At 44.9% G+C, this 17,260-nt stretch overlaps 1 protein-coding gene across 3 annotated transcripts in view; it reads left to right on the forward strand.

Annotated features, from left to right (window-relative positions):
* SGPL1 (sphingosine-1-phosphate lyase 1) overlaps positions 1–17,260 on the forward strand; it is an 85,565-nt gene that overhangs the window by 40,948 nt on the left and 27,357 nt on the right. For all 3 annotated transcript variants that reach the window (XM_020994532.2, XM_020994534.2, XM_078150820.1), the window contains 3 exons: positions 6,870–7,017; positions 9,837–9,916; positions 10,416–10,544. In XM_020994532.2, coding sequence (XP_020850191.1) covers positions 6,870–7,017; positions 9,837–9,916; positions 10,416–10,544 — 357 coding nt within the window. The remainder of the gene's footprint in view (positions 1–6,869; positions 7,018–9,836; positions 9,917–10,415; positions 10,545–17,260) is intronic.

Below are 17,260 nucleotides of genomic sequence, written 5' to 3' on the forward strand. Positions count from 1 at the left end.
TGTTGTTAGTTGGGGAGCGGTTGTCTTTGGTGGCTCTGTTGGTTTATCCTTCTCATGTTTTTGTATCTGGGGTATGTGAGAAGCAAATGACTGGTTCAAGTCTGCTTTTATTTCTTGAAGTGTTTCGGCCCTTTCAAAAAAGGTATTTATTGCTGTCATCATAGTTTCTCATCCCAAAGCCTTCCTTTATAGAAGACTCAAGAACTGACTTAGGGCAGCTAGATGGCTTATTGAATAGAGTGCTGAGCCTAGACTCAGGAAGACTCAACTTTCTGAATTCATATCTGGCCTCAGATACTTACTAGCTGTGTGACCCTGGGCAAGTCACTTAACTCTGTTTGCCTCAGTTTCCTCATCTGTCAAATGAGCTGGAGAAGGAAATAGAAAACTACTCCAGTATCTCTGCCAAGAAAACACTAAGTGGGGTCAAGAAGAGTTAGACACAGCTGAGCAACAGCAAAAGCCTTCACGTCCTGCCCCTTTCCCTCTGTTCCTGACTCTCCTGCAGAGGTTTCTCCCCTGCCTCCCTGACTCCTCTCTTCCTACCCCTCAGCTGGAGCTAAGATTTCCACTGGAAAAGGGCGGGGGGAGACTTGGGGATGGAGTTGGGTATTGTCCAGATCTCCTGTGGGTCAGCTAGTCCAGTAGGTGGAGCAGGAAAGTCAGTTCACAGGTTTGTTCTTTTTTTTTTTAAATCACTTTTCAGAATGGATGTCCTAGATCATGGAGGCAGCTGAAATTTCTTTATCTTTGGCAAATAATTTCCATTTTGGAAAGGTTTGAGAGGGCGAGGGGTTCAGAGAAAATGTCTAGTCCTCAGTCTTGTTGCTCACCTGACCAGAAGTCAACCACTTATTTTTTATTGAATGTTCACATTTAAAGGTTAGTCTCAGGTTGGTGGAGCATGTTACCTTGGGTTGCATCTTGAGCTCCTTTGTTCATTGGCTCTGGTCATTCTTATGTCTGCTTTGGTTTTTGGTGGGTGCGGTGTTTGAATTTCTTTTCCTGAAGGTTTTTATTGTAATAACTTGTAGAATTTGTTATTTGTCATTAGAATTTTTTTGAGGGTCATAAGTCGGCATTTATTGTTTAAGTTGGAGAACAGCTTACGAAGGGGGTGGGGAACATTCATAACAGTCCGAGGTGGAGCCCTAGGGGAGAGGGGGCAAGGGAGGAGACAGGGAGCTGAGAGCCTCTCCCCTGTGTCTGCTGCAGACAGAGTTGATCCTGATTTCTGAGCCTTGGTCCAGGGCACACAGTGAAGCACACGATAAGATGAGGTTCCAGGGGCTACAGGTTTAGGAAACATCAAGGGGTGGCCAAAGTCACACATCCAGCCAGAGGTGAGGGCTGGGATTCTCCTTGGATCAGCAGCAGCACTTCCTTGTAGGAACTGAAGCATAGTGATGAGTTCCATCCCACTTATTTCAGCTCTTAGGAAACATTCTTGTAGTTAAAGTCTTTGTGCTAAAGAATTCTTTCATCGCCTCTCTAACTTCTTGTACTTTGCTTCTAGTTTCTTTGAGTATACATCCAACCTGTAGGCTTCTACTTGCTCCTCAGTTAAAGCAATCTGATCTGGATCAGGCTGAAGTGCTGCAGATTTCTGCTTCAGGTCTGTTAGGTTTCTGCTTATGTTTACTGCAATATCGTTCATTGCTAGATACTTCCAGCTAGTCACTTTGTTCATTTTTTCCCAGAAGTTTATAGTCTTCAGTCATGACTGTCAGCTCATCTGTGAGGTATGTACCATTTTGGAGAACATGTCCTGGCACAGCCTCGTGATGTCTGCCTCGGCGGGCTCCGTGGCTTCCTTGGCCGTCTCCACCATGGCATCGTCTAGGCTGGGGAAAGGAGGAAGGAGAAAGGATGGAAGGAAGGATGGGATTGGGGGAGAAGAGGGAGAGGGGAGGGAAGGGAAAGGAAGGGGAGAGAAGGGAGAAAGGAGAGGGGAGAAAAAGGGCTGGGATTGTTTGATTTAACCAATGTATCTCTTGAAGTTTGTAGTGTAGGTTTTTTTTCCCCCCCTCGGAGCTGATCTGTGAATTCTTGTATTATTTCTTACATTATAATATTCAGATTTTTTGATAGTCATGTTATTCTGGAAGCCAAAAAAATCTTTCACTTTTTTCTTTGCATCTTGTCTTCTTCTTCCAGGTTATCCTTCACTTCTTTATGTTTGCATTCTCAATTACTCTTTCTTTGACTTGCCACCCTGAGTTCAGGTTTTTCTGTTTTGTCAATTATTTCTGCTGTTCAGGCCATAAGTTCTTCTTTCACAATTCTTACTTCTCTTTTTAATTATTTGAGAACATAATGCTTTTGTTCCATGCTCTGTAAGGAATCCACAGGTTCCTCTGCTTCATCTGGCATAGATTCATTTTCTTATTCTTGTAACATTTATTGGTAAATGCCTGGACTTTTAGCTTATTTGGAGATCATGTTCCCTTTTGGTATTAATATCTTTTCTGTTGGCATATCTGCTTTTACTCAAGGTCTTTAACTGGGTTTTCTTTCTCCTGAGACTTTTGGTCATTTTAGTCTTTTTTCCTTATTTTTCCTTATTGCTCACTTTCTGACTCTTTCCCCTTTCATTTTGGTTTTTCTGGGTACTGAACCTTAAAGCTGTCTTGAGCTTCTCTCATGCTGGGCAATTCAGTGTTTCCCTGGCTTCAGTCTCTGCCCCCAGTTGACTTCTGGGAAGACAGAAATGGGTCCGACTGGATGCCAGGCTCTTTCCCTCAGCCATATGCATACATGTCCTTTCCCAGTCTGCTGTGTTCCTCATTTCTTAGGCTTAGCTGTATTGCATCACAGAGTTTCCTGAGCAAGCTTCTGCCTTTTGATTTTCTCCAGCTCTGGGAGAAGGGAGTGGCAAATTTGTGATCTATTGCAAGTCTGTGGATTGGGTTACCCAAGAGGTGACTAGTGGGAGACATGGTGCCGAGTGAGTTAGGAGTTAGCCTTTTCTGCTATTAGGTCATTGCACTTTTAACCCCTTAGTGTTATAGGTCATGGAGACAGCTGAATTTACTTGTCCTCTCATGTAGAATTCCTGTTTTGGAGAAGTTTTAGAGGTTGTAAGAATCAGAGAAAATGTCAATTCTCCATCTTGTTGGTTACAAGACCTGGATGTCTGTGTCCTTTTTTCTAGTCATATTTCCTTTTCTCTATCTTTTCCTTTAGCTTTTATACCTTTAAAAAAAAGTTAGAAAACTTGGCAGGAATCACTTCATGATTTGGCACCCATAGTTTTGGCCATATTTGCCCAATTTGGATATGTTGAGGCCAATTATTTGGATTTCTTTGCAGAAGAATCAAATGGCCCAGTCAGTGCTAAACAATGAGACCTTTTATTTCAGCTGTTTAAAGAAAGGCCATGCGGCTTATCTGGAGACCCCCCCCCCCCCAAGGGAGTATGGAGGGTGAGGCAGAGGCAACAAAGAAAAGTACTCTGGAAGCATTAACTGCCACCCCATGCCCCATGCACACACTGGGGTTGGGACTAACACCTCCCAAGTGGAACAGGGAAGTGGAGAGAAAGCAAAGGATGCTACCAGGGAGTGGTAAGGCAGCCAGGTGGTGCAGGGGGTAGGGCGCTGAGTTTTAGAGTTAGGGATTAAAGTTTAATCTGAGCTTACATTTAGTCTCAGACACCTTGGGCAGGTCACTGCACCTCTGTTTGCCTGTTTCCTCAACTGTAGAATAGGGATAGTAATCGTATTACCTCACAGGGTTGTTATGAAGATCAAATGAGACAATATTTGTAAAGCGAGTAGCACAGTGCCTGGCACATAGTAGGTGCTTTCTCTCCCTCCTTCCTTCCTGCCTGCTTTTAAGCTCTTGTTGGCTTTCATGGGTTCTGAGTAAGTCAAGTGTTTAATGGGGTGGGGGTGGAGGCAGGCAAGGTTCTGGTCAGAAGAGTCTGAATGGTTTTCCACCCATAAGGTTCTACCAGGGAGGTTCAAGTTGGCAGGGAACTGGCAGTTTTTAGCCTGGGGAGGTTCCAAGGAAAGAAGTTTCCAGATACGTAGGGTTCTAAAGAAGGGGTGTGACCAGTGCACGGAGAGCTTCTTAGATCCAGAGTCTGGGCCTCAAGGTGTTTTTCTGAACCATAATAGGCTGTTTGCTTGGCTTAGATAGTCAAGAAGATAAGGAACTCCGCTCTTTGCACTCTGGTCTGTGGCCAGTAACATGTGTAGACGCTGACCTTTGTATCTTTTGTATGGTGTTTCTTTTTTATAGGTAAAGGTAAACAAGATTTTTATCTCCCACTAGTTTTAGTGATGAATTCTGTAGCTACGTTTAGTTCTAACCATCTAGGATCCTAATTAGAGAATTCTGCAGTTACTCTCGGGAAGACCCCAGTGGACCTGAAGAAGTCTTAGGTTGGAGGCCCAGAGAGGATCATGGTCTGCTTGAGATCACCCCAGTGATCTTTTCCAGTGGTACAACGGAACGTGTGGATTCTGGGGGCAGAGGAGAGCCTACGGCATGTTCTCCTTAGCCCTGCCCTCTCCAGCACAATAAGTGAGCCTCTGGCAAGCCAAGTGTGCTGTGTGTGCTGCCTCAGACTCTGACAGAGATGTTGTGGACTAGTAGGAACCACTTGGATGTTGTGAAGATTTGGGTGGACTGCCTTGGCAAGGTGCTGCCAGGCTGGAGTTGGCTAACCCCTCTGCCACCTTGTAGTGTCAATTGTGACATCAGCCACGTCATTCAATTTCTCTCCGTAACCTCTCATTTACTTTGTGCTCAGATGGCCCCCACCCTTCTTCAGACCCTTCTCGCCTCTTGCTTGGACTGCATTGTTTTAGCTCCCTAATGGGCGTCCCTGCTGCAGTCTTTCTTCTCCCCATTCCATTCACCACCCAGCTGCCAAAATGCAGCCCTCTGGCGTACAGAACCTCCCTTGGCTCTGTAGTGCTTTCGGCCCTTCTGCCACGTGGCTCCAGCCTTTCTTCCCAGACTTAAACCTCGCTTCCCTTCATGCCCCCTTTGGTCCTGCTTGGGGGCCTTTGTGCGGGCTGTCTTGCATGCCAGAAATGTGCTGCTCGCCATCTTTGCCTCTTAGAAGCCCGGGGAGCTCATATGCAGCCTTTTGGGAGAAACCTTTTCTGATTTTCCCCAGCTGCTACTGCCCGCTCTTTGTTTTGGGCGTCCTTGGACACATACCTTTTGTCTCCCTGATGGAGTGAAAGCTTTTTGGGGGCATTTGTCTTTGTATTCTTGGTGCCTGGTGCAGGGACATCTGATTAATCTTGCTCATTGATTGGGCCTCAGTTTCCACGTCTGTAAAATGAGGGATTTAGACTAGGCGATGTCTAAGGACCCTTGTACTTCCAGGTGCTCTTCTCCCATTACACAGGCAGGGAGGAAGGCACCAAATGGATTTTTCACACTTAGCCTCAAGGGTGAAGTTATGGCTGAAGGAAGAGGGAGAGAGGGAAAAGAAAGAGATCTGCTTCCTAAGTTTATGGACTTGAGAATGGGGCTTGCAAAGGGCGCAATATTAGAAGGGCGTTGATGGAATGGGAATGAGAGGGTGGGTGAAGGCACTCTCTGAAGGGACTCTCTTAGGCAGCTGGTGATTCTGAATCAAGAGTTAGCAAAAGAGGTTGTGAGAGTTTGTTAGTCATGTGATAGGAAAGTACCGTTTGATTGGGATTCCCCCTCAAAGTGATCCTGGGCTGAGGTAGGGAGGGATCAACATGTTTTCTTGCAAACACCAGAGAAGCAGAAGTAGTGTGATGATAATGAAAAGGGCGCTGGATTGGGCCCTGGGTCCAAATTCTGGCTTTACTGCTTCCTTACCTGGGTGACCTTAAACACACCTCTTAGCATATTTGATCATCTGAGGGTGTGATCTAGGAAACGAGGAGTTTGGGTCCGCATTGTTGCAAATCTGATCGTAAGGGGGCCTAAGAAAGGAAATCAGCCTGCTTTCCAGATCAGTAAATGTCTGGGGATTGGGGCTCTTGGGGCCTGGCAGAATTCACATTTGGCACCAATTCTTTTATCTCTTCCCAAGATGGCGGAGGATGGTGCACAGTCAGATACTCTGTATGTTCAACGTATGTTGGGCTTCTGATTGGAGCCACAGTCCCATTTCTGGAAAGCAAAGGGCTTGGTGTCCAGATGCCCTTTACTTCTGCAAGAATTTGTTGTTATTGTTTGAAGTACGGACTGAGTAGTGCCTCCTTATGTGGTAGCAGATCCAGGCTCAGATCCGGCGTTTGCAAAGGATGCTTGGTGGAGATAGAGGGTGTAGCATGGTTGTAGTGTCTCGGGGCAGATTAGCTACAGACTCCAGGGCAGAAGGTTTCCATCGTGGGGAAGGAGCCTGCAAACCCAGCCCCTGAATGGAGCTATAGCATTCACTCTCACTGGCCAAGCTTCAGTCCTTTCCAGCCCCCCAAGCAAACCCCAAACTCCCCAGTTGCTCTCATGCTGCCACTGCTGTGATAGAAGGAAAATTGTTGCCTAAGTGGAGACTTTCCCATCACCAGCTGACCCATTTCCTGGATGTTCTTCACAATTCTGTCACTGACTCTTCATCGGGCTCTCGCTGTTCACAAGACTGTGGTGAAATTGTCACCCTTCAAGAAGTGCCGACCTCAGCAAAGAAGCTACATTCACCAGTGGGGATGTGCGATAAGAGTACCTTTGTCCCTAGATCTCTTTAGCTCTAGAAGGTTACTGTTTCAGGCTTCTGTACGCCCAGGAAGCAGAGTCTGACAGCTTGGCCACTTCCCTTTCGTTTGTGAAAACATGCGTCAGGCCCCAGGGTAAGTGTTTTTATCCTGACACTACACTCATTTTTTTTTTCCATTCTGGTTGTTGATTGTGTGTCCTTTCCTTCTTGGCAGATCAGAGAGAGATTGAACAAGGCCAGGGAAGACATCGTCAAGAATCTGTCATTCCTGAAAGTGGACAAGGAGTATGTGAAAAACCTGCCAGCTGAAGGTTTAAGCACATCTGACATTCTGGAGAGGCTCAAGGACTACAGTGCCCTGGGTACGAGTCTGTGTGTATGCATAATACGCACTTCCTCTGAATGGTGACTGTCAGTGTCCACAGGTCAAGGAGGGCCACAGAGCTGGAACTTGTGCTGTCAGGACTCATTAGTTTATACTGCAGTTCCCTTTTTCTCAAAGGCTGGATCAAATATTTCCAAATTGCATTTCCCCTATCTAAGGGGCATTTAAATTTAGATTCCAGCAACAAACAATTGGGACTTAAAACCTTATGGACCATTAAAATTCATGTGGGCGTATATAAAGTAGAATTTTTAAAAATTAATATAAAAATTAAAAATTAATCATCAGTATATTTTGAGAGTGCTTGGTAGTATATATTACAAAGTATAAAATTAGGGGCAGGCCAGCCTCCAAATGTTTATGGTATATAAAGCAGGGTTCGATGACCTAAGGCATAAGAATGATTTTTAGTGGCATGGGCCATGCTCCTCTTTTTGTGCTTTCTCAGGTTACTCCTTGGTGTTATATCACCCCTTAAGAGTGCCAACATGTTTATACTCCCTGCTCCCCATTCCACACACCTTACCCAAGGAGTAAGAACAGGGGTCAGAATCTGAGCCACCTCACTTGAAATGGTACTGAGCCCTGGTATAAAGACTGGCACAGCACAAAAGCAGTGTACTCTAGGGCAGGGCTTCTTAAACCTTTTCCACTAGCAACCCCTTCCTCGCTTCTTAGACTGTGGGTTAAGAGGCACTGCCTGGGGGAAGATAGCTATCAGACGGGTATTTGGCAGATTTTTTATGAGAAGCAAAAGTCATTCCTTCTGTTTGCCTGGCTAGTCTCAGCAAAGAGCATTGGCTGCCAATGGGCCTTGTTTATTTGGGTGACAGACTCTATAACTATGTGGATACATACATTCTTCTATCACCTTTAAAAATGGTTATTGCTATATCCCTAGTTTTTACGTCCCTTCATTTCCAATGTTATCTCTCCTCCGTCCCCTAGCCAAGGAGCACCCCATATTAAAAATAACAACAAACCAAAAGGGGGTAAGGGGAAGGCCATCGAACCAAACCCGTCAGCGGGGTCTGACAGCCCAGGCCCTGTTGGGAGGTGCACTTCTGCACCTCTGCCAGGAGGAGGGAGGCATGTTCTTCCCTCCAGGTCAGAAATGATGCAGCGTTTAATGCTCCTTTTTTGCCTTTCTTTGTATTGTTGTAGTCATTGTGTACGCTGTCGTTTTGGGCCTGCTGACTTCACTTTGCACAGTCCTGTTCATGCTTCTTGGGCCTCCCTATTCGTGCTTTCTTACGACACAGCAATATTCCATTACATGTTTTAGCAGAATCGCAGATTGCTTTCCAGAATGATCGTACGGTGCATCCATGTGCCTGCCTTTTCACAGGCCCTCCAGGACTATTTCCATCCTTTTTTGTCTTTGCCAGTTTTCTGGATGTGAGGTAAAGCGGTTGGTGATTGGGACTGGCCCACACATGTAGCCTCTGCGCTTCCCGCCTGGTCAGTGGGGAGATCCGATCTCAAACAGCCAGCCAGCCAAGCCTGCTCTGTCAAGCTTCCAGCGATTTCCTCGTCGCCACACCGGGTGGCCTCAGCTCAGCCTTTACCCTTCCTGGGCCTTTGCGTTGCATTGGAAACTGCTGACCAGCTTCTCCTGGATACTTGCTCTTGTGGTTCTTCCGGACACGTCTTTCTCTTGACTCACTTTTCTGCCGTGCCTCCTAATTCTGGGGGTACTCAGGGCTCTGTTCTGGCCTTTTTCTCTTTTTTCTCTTTCTCTTGGTGACCTCCTCAACTCCTGTATAACTGCCTACTGGACATTTCAGACTTGATGTCCCATGGGCATTTCAAACTCAGCACGTCCAAAGCAGAGCCCCTTGTCATTCCACCAAACCAACTCTTCTTCCTAAGTTTCCTGTTACTGTGGGGGGGTACCACCATCCTTCCAGTCACCAGGTTCACAGCCTCCTGGTCACTCTTGACTCTTTGCTCTTACCCGCCTGCCATTTCCAATCAGATGCCACGTCTTGTCATCCGTTTGCACGGCGTCTCCAGCGTACACCACTCACACAGCCGCCATCCTGGAGGACTGTCCTCACTGGTCGCCAGAATCTCCCTGCCTACCACTCTCAGAGGGATTTTCCTGAAGCCCAAGTATGATCGTGTCACCTCCCCCAATACGTTCCAGTGGCTCCCTCTTGCCTTGAGAATCAAAAATAGGTCTTTCTGTTTGACCGTCAGAGCCCTTTCCAGGCTGGCCCTTCCCCCCCCGGGCTCCAGTCCCCCTGCTCTGCTTGCTGTTTCACAGACGTGATGTTCCCTCACCCGTCTTAGTGCCTTTGCACCAGTGCCCCCCTCCTCACGCCTCCCTCTGACTCTCTCGTCTCGCATAAGGCTCAGCTCAAACTCCGCCTTCTTTAGGGAGTCTTTTTTCATCTCCCTCGGCTCAAACTACCTCGTGTCCGTTTAGTGTGTGTTTTGTATCCACTTGTGTGTGCACGTGTCTCCTTTAGAGTGCAAGCTCCTGAAGGGCAGGGACTGGTTCACTTTATGCTTTATCTCTGCAGTGCTGAGCACATGGCCTAGCACATAGTAAGTGCTTGAGTAACACTGATTGGTTGATAAATCATTGTTGAAATCTTTAGCCTCTTAATTTGATATAGACCTGCCATTCAGTTCACAACTGTTCTTTCCTTATTCTAGGCTAGATTTCTTCCTGGATAGTTTTTTTCCTTGGCTTTTATTGGAAACAAACCCTCTTCCTTTAGGTATCATATCAGTGCCTGATGAGGCACCAAATGACGTTAACTTGTGGCTGGGGGGTTGTTTTTTCAGGAAATTCACACTGGCAAGATGGGAAAGTCTCTGGGACAGTGTACAGCGGTGATGAAAAACTCACTGAACTTCTTGTAAAGGTAAATGACGTCTACTTTAGGGGAGATGTCAACACACCAAATACCGTGTGATACGTATCCCGTTTCAAAGAGAACAGAGTTTTGGAAACATTCAACACTGAACTTCTAAATCCTGGGAATGATTTGTCAGAGTTAGCAGTGATCAGGCTAGAGATTAGTGGCTTAGAAAGGAAGAGAGGGTTAATTGTGTGATGGCCTAGATGGATGTTAGGGAGTAGAGGGGCATGTTTTGTGTTCATGGTAAGCTTGAAAGTGAGCAGTTCGAAGAAGATGAAAAGTTGTGAAAGCCCAATTACGGTTTCCACAGATCCTGTTTTACACAAGCTGGAAAACAAAATTTTCAGGATGAATTCCCCTCCTCCTTTGTGCGGTACTTTTGGGGCCTCCCTGAGTAACCAGACGGATGGTTGGGCCTGCCTAGCCGTCCCTTGGCACGGTTCAATGTCCTTCCTGGAATGGTCCCCTCTTGCCTTAGGTGCTGAGCTGCCTTTCTTTGCAGGTTTATGGGGATTTTGCATGGAGCAATCCGTTACATCCAGAAGTCTTTCCGGGGGTTCGGAAGATGGAGGCGGAGATTGTGAGGATAGTCTGCACCCTCTTTAATGGTGGACCAGAGTCTTGTGGCTGCGTAAGTAACTGCCCCTCTTGACTGGTCTCCCGTTTCTTAGCCTGGAATTTCCTTTTCGGGTTTGCTCAGAGAAGTTCCTTAGGCTGTTAGGGCAGTCGGGGGGAGGGTGTCCTTCGCTCTGTGTTGTGTGGTTGTGTTGTCGCTGTGGGCAGAAAGCAACGTGACGTCACGGAGACCATGCTGCTCTTGAGATCAGGAAACTGGGGATGGAACCCTGGCCATGTGGGTCTGGACGTGTCCATCAGTCCTTTCAGACTTGGGAAATGATGTTTCCCTACTTCCCTTATAAGCTGTGGGTAGGAGGGCCCTCTGGAAGCCTTAGAACATCAGATAAGTGTTAGTTAGCTCTTCACACTCCATGGTAAGACCAGCAGGTGCTGGCATTTGGGAACAGGCGAGAACTCAGGCTCAGTTAGGTGGGGAACCTGCAGCCTCATGGCCCTCTAGATCCTCAAGGGCAGCCCTTTGACTGAACCCAAACTTCACAGAACACATCCCCTTAATAAAAGGATTTGTTCTGTAGAACTTGGAGTCAGTCAAAAGGCTGCTCTGAAGGACCTAGAAGACCGCATAGAAGGACCTAGAAGGCCGCATGAAAGGACCTACAAGGCCACATGTGGCCTCGAGGGCACAGGTTCCCCACCCCTGCTTAGGCTGACTGTTCAGAATCCTGTGTAGGAAAATGATTAGGGAGCCTCACAGAGACCTTTCTAAGCCTCCACGCTGAATTTACTTTTGAAGGGATGATGTTATCTTCTTGGGCTCATGCTTCCCTAGAGACAAAAGGATGAAGCAGTGAATTTTTTGTGTTCAGAGCCCCCAGGCTGGTCAAGGGAGAGTAAGCTTCTTGAAGGCAGGAATTGTTGGGGTTGTTTTTTTTTTGTTACCTCCAGCTCCTAACATAGTATTTTGTCCTTGGGAGGCACTTAAGAAACAAATATATGTTGGATTGGGTTGTATTCCTTCCAGTTCATCTTTTTTTTCATCTTTGCCCTGAGACTTTAATTTTTTTCCTTAAAAACTATTTTTAAAATCTTACTTTTAAAAATGATATCTAGGCTTTTTATGAGGAGCATAAACATCCCAAGCTAAAAGCTATCTCATGAGGAGTTTACTCATGGCCCTGATCTTCACATGAATTTCTGAGCCTAGAGAAGAATGCCCCAAACCAATGACGCTGTTTGGTAAAGAAGGTTTTGCCCCACTCCCTCCATCCCCAGGGCCTTCTGGTCAGGGGAGGAGCCTGGGAGAAGAGAGCACCTTCTCCAGAGTGGGCTGTTAACTGGGCCGTGGCTCCTCAGGCTCCTCCCCATCTCCAGTGGCCTCTTCCTCCTTGCCCCCCCCCCCCCGATTGGAGGAATGGAGGCTGCCCTCAGCTCCTCCTGGAGCTTTCCTCCAGAAGTCTGGATGTGGCCTTTTCAGTTCACTCCCCACTTTCTATGTGCATCTCTGCTTGGCTTCAAGCTGGGCCTCCCCTGGTGTCCTCTGTCCCCCCAGTCCCACCACTTTCCAGCTTCCTTTTATGGGTCATCTTGCCCCATTAGATTGTAAGCTCCTTGAGGGCAGGGACTGTCTTTTTCTTAATTGTATCTCCAATGCCTAGAGATGTGCCTGGCACATAGTAAGGCACTTAATAAATGTTCATTTGAATTGAATTTTCCAGGCCATTTTGTTTATTGTTGTTGTTTAAGTCTAAACTTAAACTGTGTGAATTGAAGATGGGAGAACATTTCAGGTATGGTTTTGTTTGGATTGGGTAAGCAGTCATTGCCTCTGCTTTTACCCTACTACAAAAACTGAGTGATATTCTATTGAGCTATCTGTCCATAAAGCTGCTAGAATGGTACCTGTGTCATGGCTTGTCAGGAATGAAGGTAAATATAAGCACATTTTCCAAAGAGTTTATTTGAGGAACACGAACAAGAATTTTGTCCACTTTATAGTTGGAACGATGAATATTCTGCATTCAGACTTAGTAATATAATGTCATATATGCACTCATATATGTCGTAGGAAGAAAGGAAACATTTATTAAGTGCTTACTATGTGTCCAACACTGTGCTATTCTGTTTATAAATATTATCTCATTTGATCCTCACAACAACCCTGGGAAGTAGGTACTATTATTCCCATTTTAGAGTTGAGGAAACTGAAGCAAACAGAGGTTAAGTGACTTGTTCAGTGTCATACAGTGAGTAAGTATCTGAGGCTGCATTTGAACTCGGGTCTTCTTGACTCCTTGCAAGTCATGGCATCACCTTCCTGATGCCATGGTCCTCTTCCAGAGTGAAGGACAAACAACAACAATCCTAACTGCCATCCACTGTGCTAGCTAGCTGCCTCTGTAGGTAAATAATACTTGTGGGAAGAAAAAAAGGGAAATTTGTCTTGACTCCTCAGGAATTTTCTTGCATGTAGGGATCACTTAAGGACTTTAAGGCTTAGCCTAGAGGCGTGATGAAGGAATGATTTTGTTCAGCTAGAGAAACTGAGACAAGCATGGTAGGTCACTTAAAATCTTTAGGAGTTTTGTATAAAGTCTGGGAGTCGAGTTTGTGTGAAAGCGTGGGTTGTTCACTAGATCTAGGTGTTCACATTCCAGTGGTACAGATTACAATCCATCCTCACCTCATCCTCTTTAACTCTTCCGTGTCTTCTGAACCAAGAACACAAGCCGCACGGCGTGTTAGGGATATTCTGCAGCTTTCTTGTGGCAGCCTCATTATGCTCCACTGCTCTGTGGGTATTGTAGTACACTAAGACTGGCAGCCCTGTAACAACGCCGGAAGACTGCTGGTGTTCAGAATCTGAGTTTTCGTTTCTGATAGAAGCTTGGACTCTTTTGTGTGTGTGTGTGCGTGTGTAATTACGATGATGAATATTTTTTTAAATATAAATTTATTTATTTTTAGTTTTCAACATTTACTACCACAAGATTTTGAGTTCCAAATTTTCACCCCATCTCCCCCTCCCCCCACCCCAAGATGGCATGCATTCAGAATATCCCTTCCCCTAGTCTGCCCTCTCTTCTGTCTCTCCCCCTCTTCTCTTATCCCCTTCCCCTTCTATTTTCCTGTAGGGCAGGATAGACTTCTGTACCCCATTTCCTGTATTTCTTATTTCCCAGTTGCTTATGAAAACATTTTTTTTTAACATATGTTTTTAAAACTTTGGCTTCCAAATTTTCTCCCTTCCTCCCTCCCCACCCACCCTCATTGAAAAGGCAAGCAACTCAATATAGGTTATACAAGTGCAAAATACTTCCATAGCAGACATGTTGTGAAAAACTAACTCTATTTCCCTTAATCCTATCCTGTCCTCCCATTTATTCTATTCTTTCTTTTGACCCTGTCCTTCCTCAGAAGTATTTCTTCTGATTACCCTCTTTCCCAATCTGCCCTCCTCTATCATCCCCTGCTCTCTTGTCCCCTTCTCCCCTATTTTCCTGTAGGGTAAGACAGATTTCCATACCCAATTGAATGTGTATGTTATTCCCTCCTTAAGCCAAATCCTATGAGAATAAGATTCACTCATTCCCTCTCACCTTCCCCATTTCCCCTCCACTGTAAGAGCCTTTTCTTTTCTGTTTTTTTTTTTGAGATAATTTACCCCATTCTACCTCTCCCTTTCTTCTTCTCCAGTATAATCCTCTCTCATCCCTTAATTTTATTCTCCAGATATGACCCTTTAATCTTCAACTCACCCTGTGCCCTCTATCTATCTATCTATCTATCTATCTATCTATCTATCTATCTATCTATCTGTCTGTCTGTCTATCCATATATTTTTTTCCCTTCAACGACCCTAATACTGACAAAAGTCTCATGAGTTATAAATATCATCTTTCCATGCAGGAATGTAAACAGTTCAGCCTTAAAAAGTCTCTTATGATTTCTCTTTTCTGTTTACCTCTTCATGTTCCATTTGAGTCTGTATTTGACAGTCAAATTTTCTATTCAGCTCTGGTCTTTTCATCAAGAATGCTTGAAAGTCCTCTATTTCACTGAATGACCATTTTTTCCCCTGAAGGATTATACTCAGTTTTGCTGGGTAGGTGATTCTTGGTTGTAATCCTATCTCCTTTGCCCTCTGGAATATTATATTCCATGCCCTGTGGTCCTTTAATGTAGAAGCTGCTAAATCTTGTGTTATCCTGATTGTGTTTCCACAATACTTGAATTGTTTCTTTCTGGCAGCTTGTAATATTTTCTCCTTGACCTGGGAACTCTGGAATTTGGCTACAATATTCCTAGGAGTTTTCCTTTGGGGATCTCTTTCAGGAGGAGATTGGTGGATTCTTTCAATTTCTATTTTGCCCTCTGGTTCTAAAATATCAGGGCAGTTTTCCTTGATAATTTCTTGAAAGATGATGTCTAGGCTCTTTTTTTGATCATGGCTTTCAGATAGTCCAATAACTTTTAAATTCTTTCTCCTGGATCTATTTTCCAGGTCAGTTGTTTTTCCAATGAAGTATTTCACATTGTCTTCTATTTTTTCATTCTTTTGGATTTGTTTTACAATGTCTTGATTTCTCATAAAGTCACTATCTTCCAATTGCTCTATTCTAATTTTTAAGGAAGTATTTTATTTTTATTTTTATTTTAATTTTTTTTTCCATATGCTTTTGAGTTGAAAATTTTTTCTCCCTTTTTCTCCCCCCCTCACCCTCCCCAAGATGGCGTACAATCTGACATAGGCTTTACATTTACATACCCATTAAATATATTTTTACATTAGTGAAGTTGTAAGTAAAAATTAAAACCAATAGGAGGAACCATCAGAAAGATGAAACAAAACTCAACTGAAGGTAAAAATAAGTGAGAGCGATTCGACTTCCATAGTTCTTTCTTTGGATATGGACAGCATTTTCCATCCCGAGACCTCTGGAGATGTCTTAGATCCTCGTAATGCTGAGAAGGGTTCAGTTTAACATTCTTAGTCATTGCATAATGTGGCTGCTATTGTATACCAAGTCCTCTTGGTTCTGCTTACTTCACTCAGCATCAGACCATATAAGTCTTCCCAGGTTTTTCTGAAGTCAGCCTGTTCATCATTTCTTATAGAACAATAGTATTCCATTACATTCATATACCACAACTTGCTCAGCCATTCCCCAATTGATGGGCATCCTCTCAATTAAGGAAGTATTTTCTTCAGTAAGCTTTTGGACTTCCTTTTCCATTTGGCCAATTTTTCTTTTTAGGGCATTCTTCTCTTCATTGGCTTTTTGGACCTCTTTTGCCATTTGGGTTAGGCTATTTTTTAAGGTGTTATTTTCTTCAGTATTTTTTTGGGTCTCCTTTAGCAAGCTGTTCACTTGTTTTTCATGATTTTCTTGCATCACTCTCACTTCTCTTCCCAGTTTTTCCTCTACTTCTCTTACTTGCTTCTCAAAATCCCTTTTGAGCTCTTCCAAGGCCTGGGACTGATTCATATTTTTCTTGGAGGCTTTGGATGTAGGAGCTTTGACTTTGTTGTCTTCTTCTGGTTGTATGTTTTGATCTTCTTTGTCACCAAAGTAAGATAGTATAGTCTGACTCTTTTTGTGCTGCTTGCTCATGATTCCAGCCAATTACTTGAGTTTTAAGCTCTTTGTTAAGGTAAGATCGTCTTCCAATGTGGAGAATGTACTGTCCCAAGCTTTGGGGGTTTGTACAGCTGTTTTCAGAGATACTTGTAGGGACCTGTAAATTTTCAGTTCTTCCAAGGTGGTATGATAAGGGGTGAGGTGTTTACTCCTTTCCTGGCCTGTGCTGTGGTCTGTTAGTGGCCACAGGTACTCCTTTCTGTCCTGGAACTGTGAGGAGGGTTTTCTCTGCACAGCCACTACAAGTTCCACCACACCAGCGCTCTTCCTCATCCCAGGACTGCCACCCAGAACTGTGACCCAGATCCAAGCATGGGCAAAGCAAGAGATTCCTTCCTCAGCACTGGCAAAGAGATCCCTGCAATCCCCCTCTGATCAGCTACTCAATTCCCCCTCAGTCTGTGAGCCGGAAGCTCAGGAGGCAGCTGCTCCCCCCAGGGCCGTGCTCTTGGGGGATGGTGCTGAGACCTCGCGCTCCTTTCTCAGCACTGCAGAAATAGACTTTTCCCACTGACCTTCTCAGTTGTCTTTGGCATTCGTGGGTTGAGAAGTCTAGAAACCACCACAGCTGCCCACAATTCACTCCTCTTAGGCCTGCTCCAGGTTTGCTGTGGCCTGCGTGCCCATGCTGCACTGGGCTCTGCTACCAGCCCTGCACGATATACCTTTCTGATCAATCATCCAGGTTGTCTTGGGCTAGAAATTTGTTTCACTCTGTCTTTTTGTGGGTTCTGCTGCTTTAGAATTTGTTTAGAGCCATTTTTTATAGGTATTTGGAGGGCTTTGGAGAGCTTAAGCTAGTCACTGCTTTCACTCTGCCATCTTGGCTCCGCCCTAGAAGCTTGTACTCTTAGAAGGATTCCACAATTTCCCAAGTAATGAATTCCCTCTGTGGGTTGTCTATCCAACTTAAGTGTATCATGGTCTGAAATATGGGAATTCTTTGTCCTTTTTTTTTCCTGAGTGGATAGTTAGGCCCACACTTTTGAGTGATTTTGATTCTCATGTAAGGGCCTCCTTGCTGTGTTCATGCACTTAGCACAATGTTATCCACAAACAAGAACATCTTGTTTTTACTGTCTTTACAACTATAGGGAGTTCTTGTTACTTTTGGAAGCTGGACATCCTC

The sequence above is a fragment of the Phascolarctos cinereus genome, unplaced genomic scaffold (genome assembly GCF_003287225.1).
Source record: "Phascolarctos cinereus isolate Bilbo 61053 unplaced genomic scaffold, phaCin_HiC Scaffold_3;HRSCAF=262, whole genome shotgun sequence".
Classification (NCBI taxonomy): Eukaryota; Metazoa; Chordata; class Mammalia; order Diprotodontia; family Phascolarctidae; genus Phascolarctos; species Phascolarctos cinereus.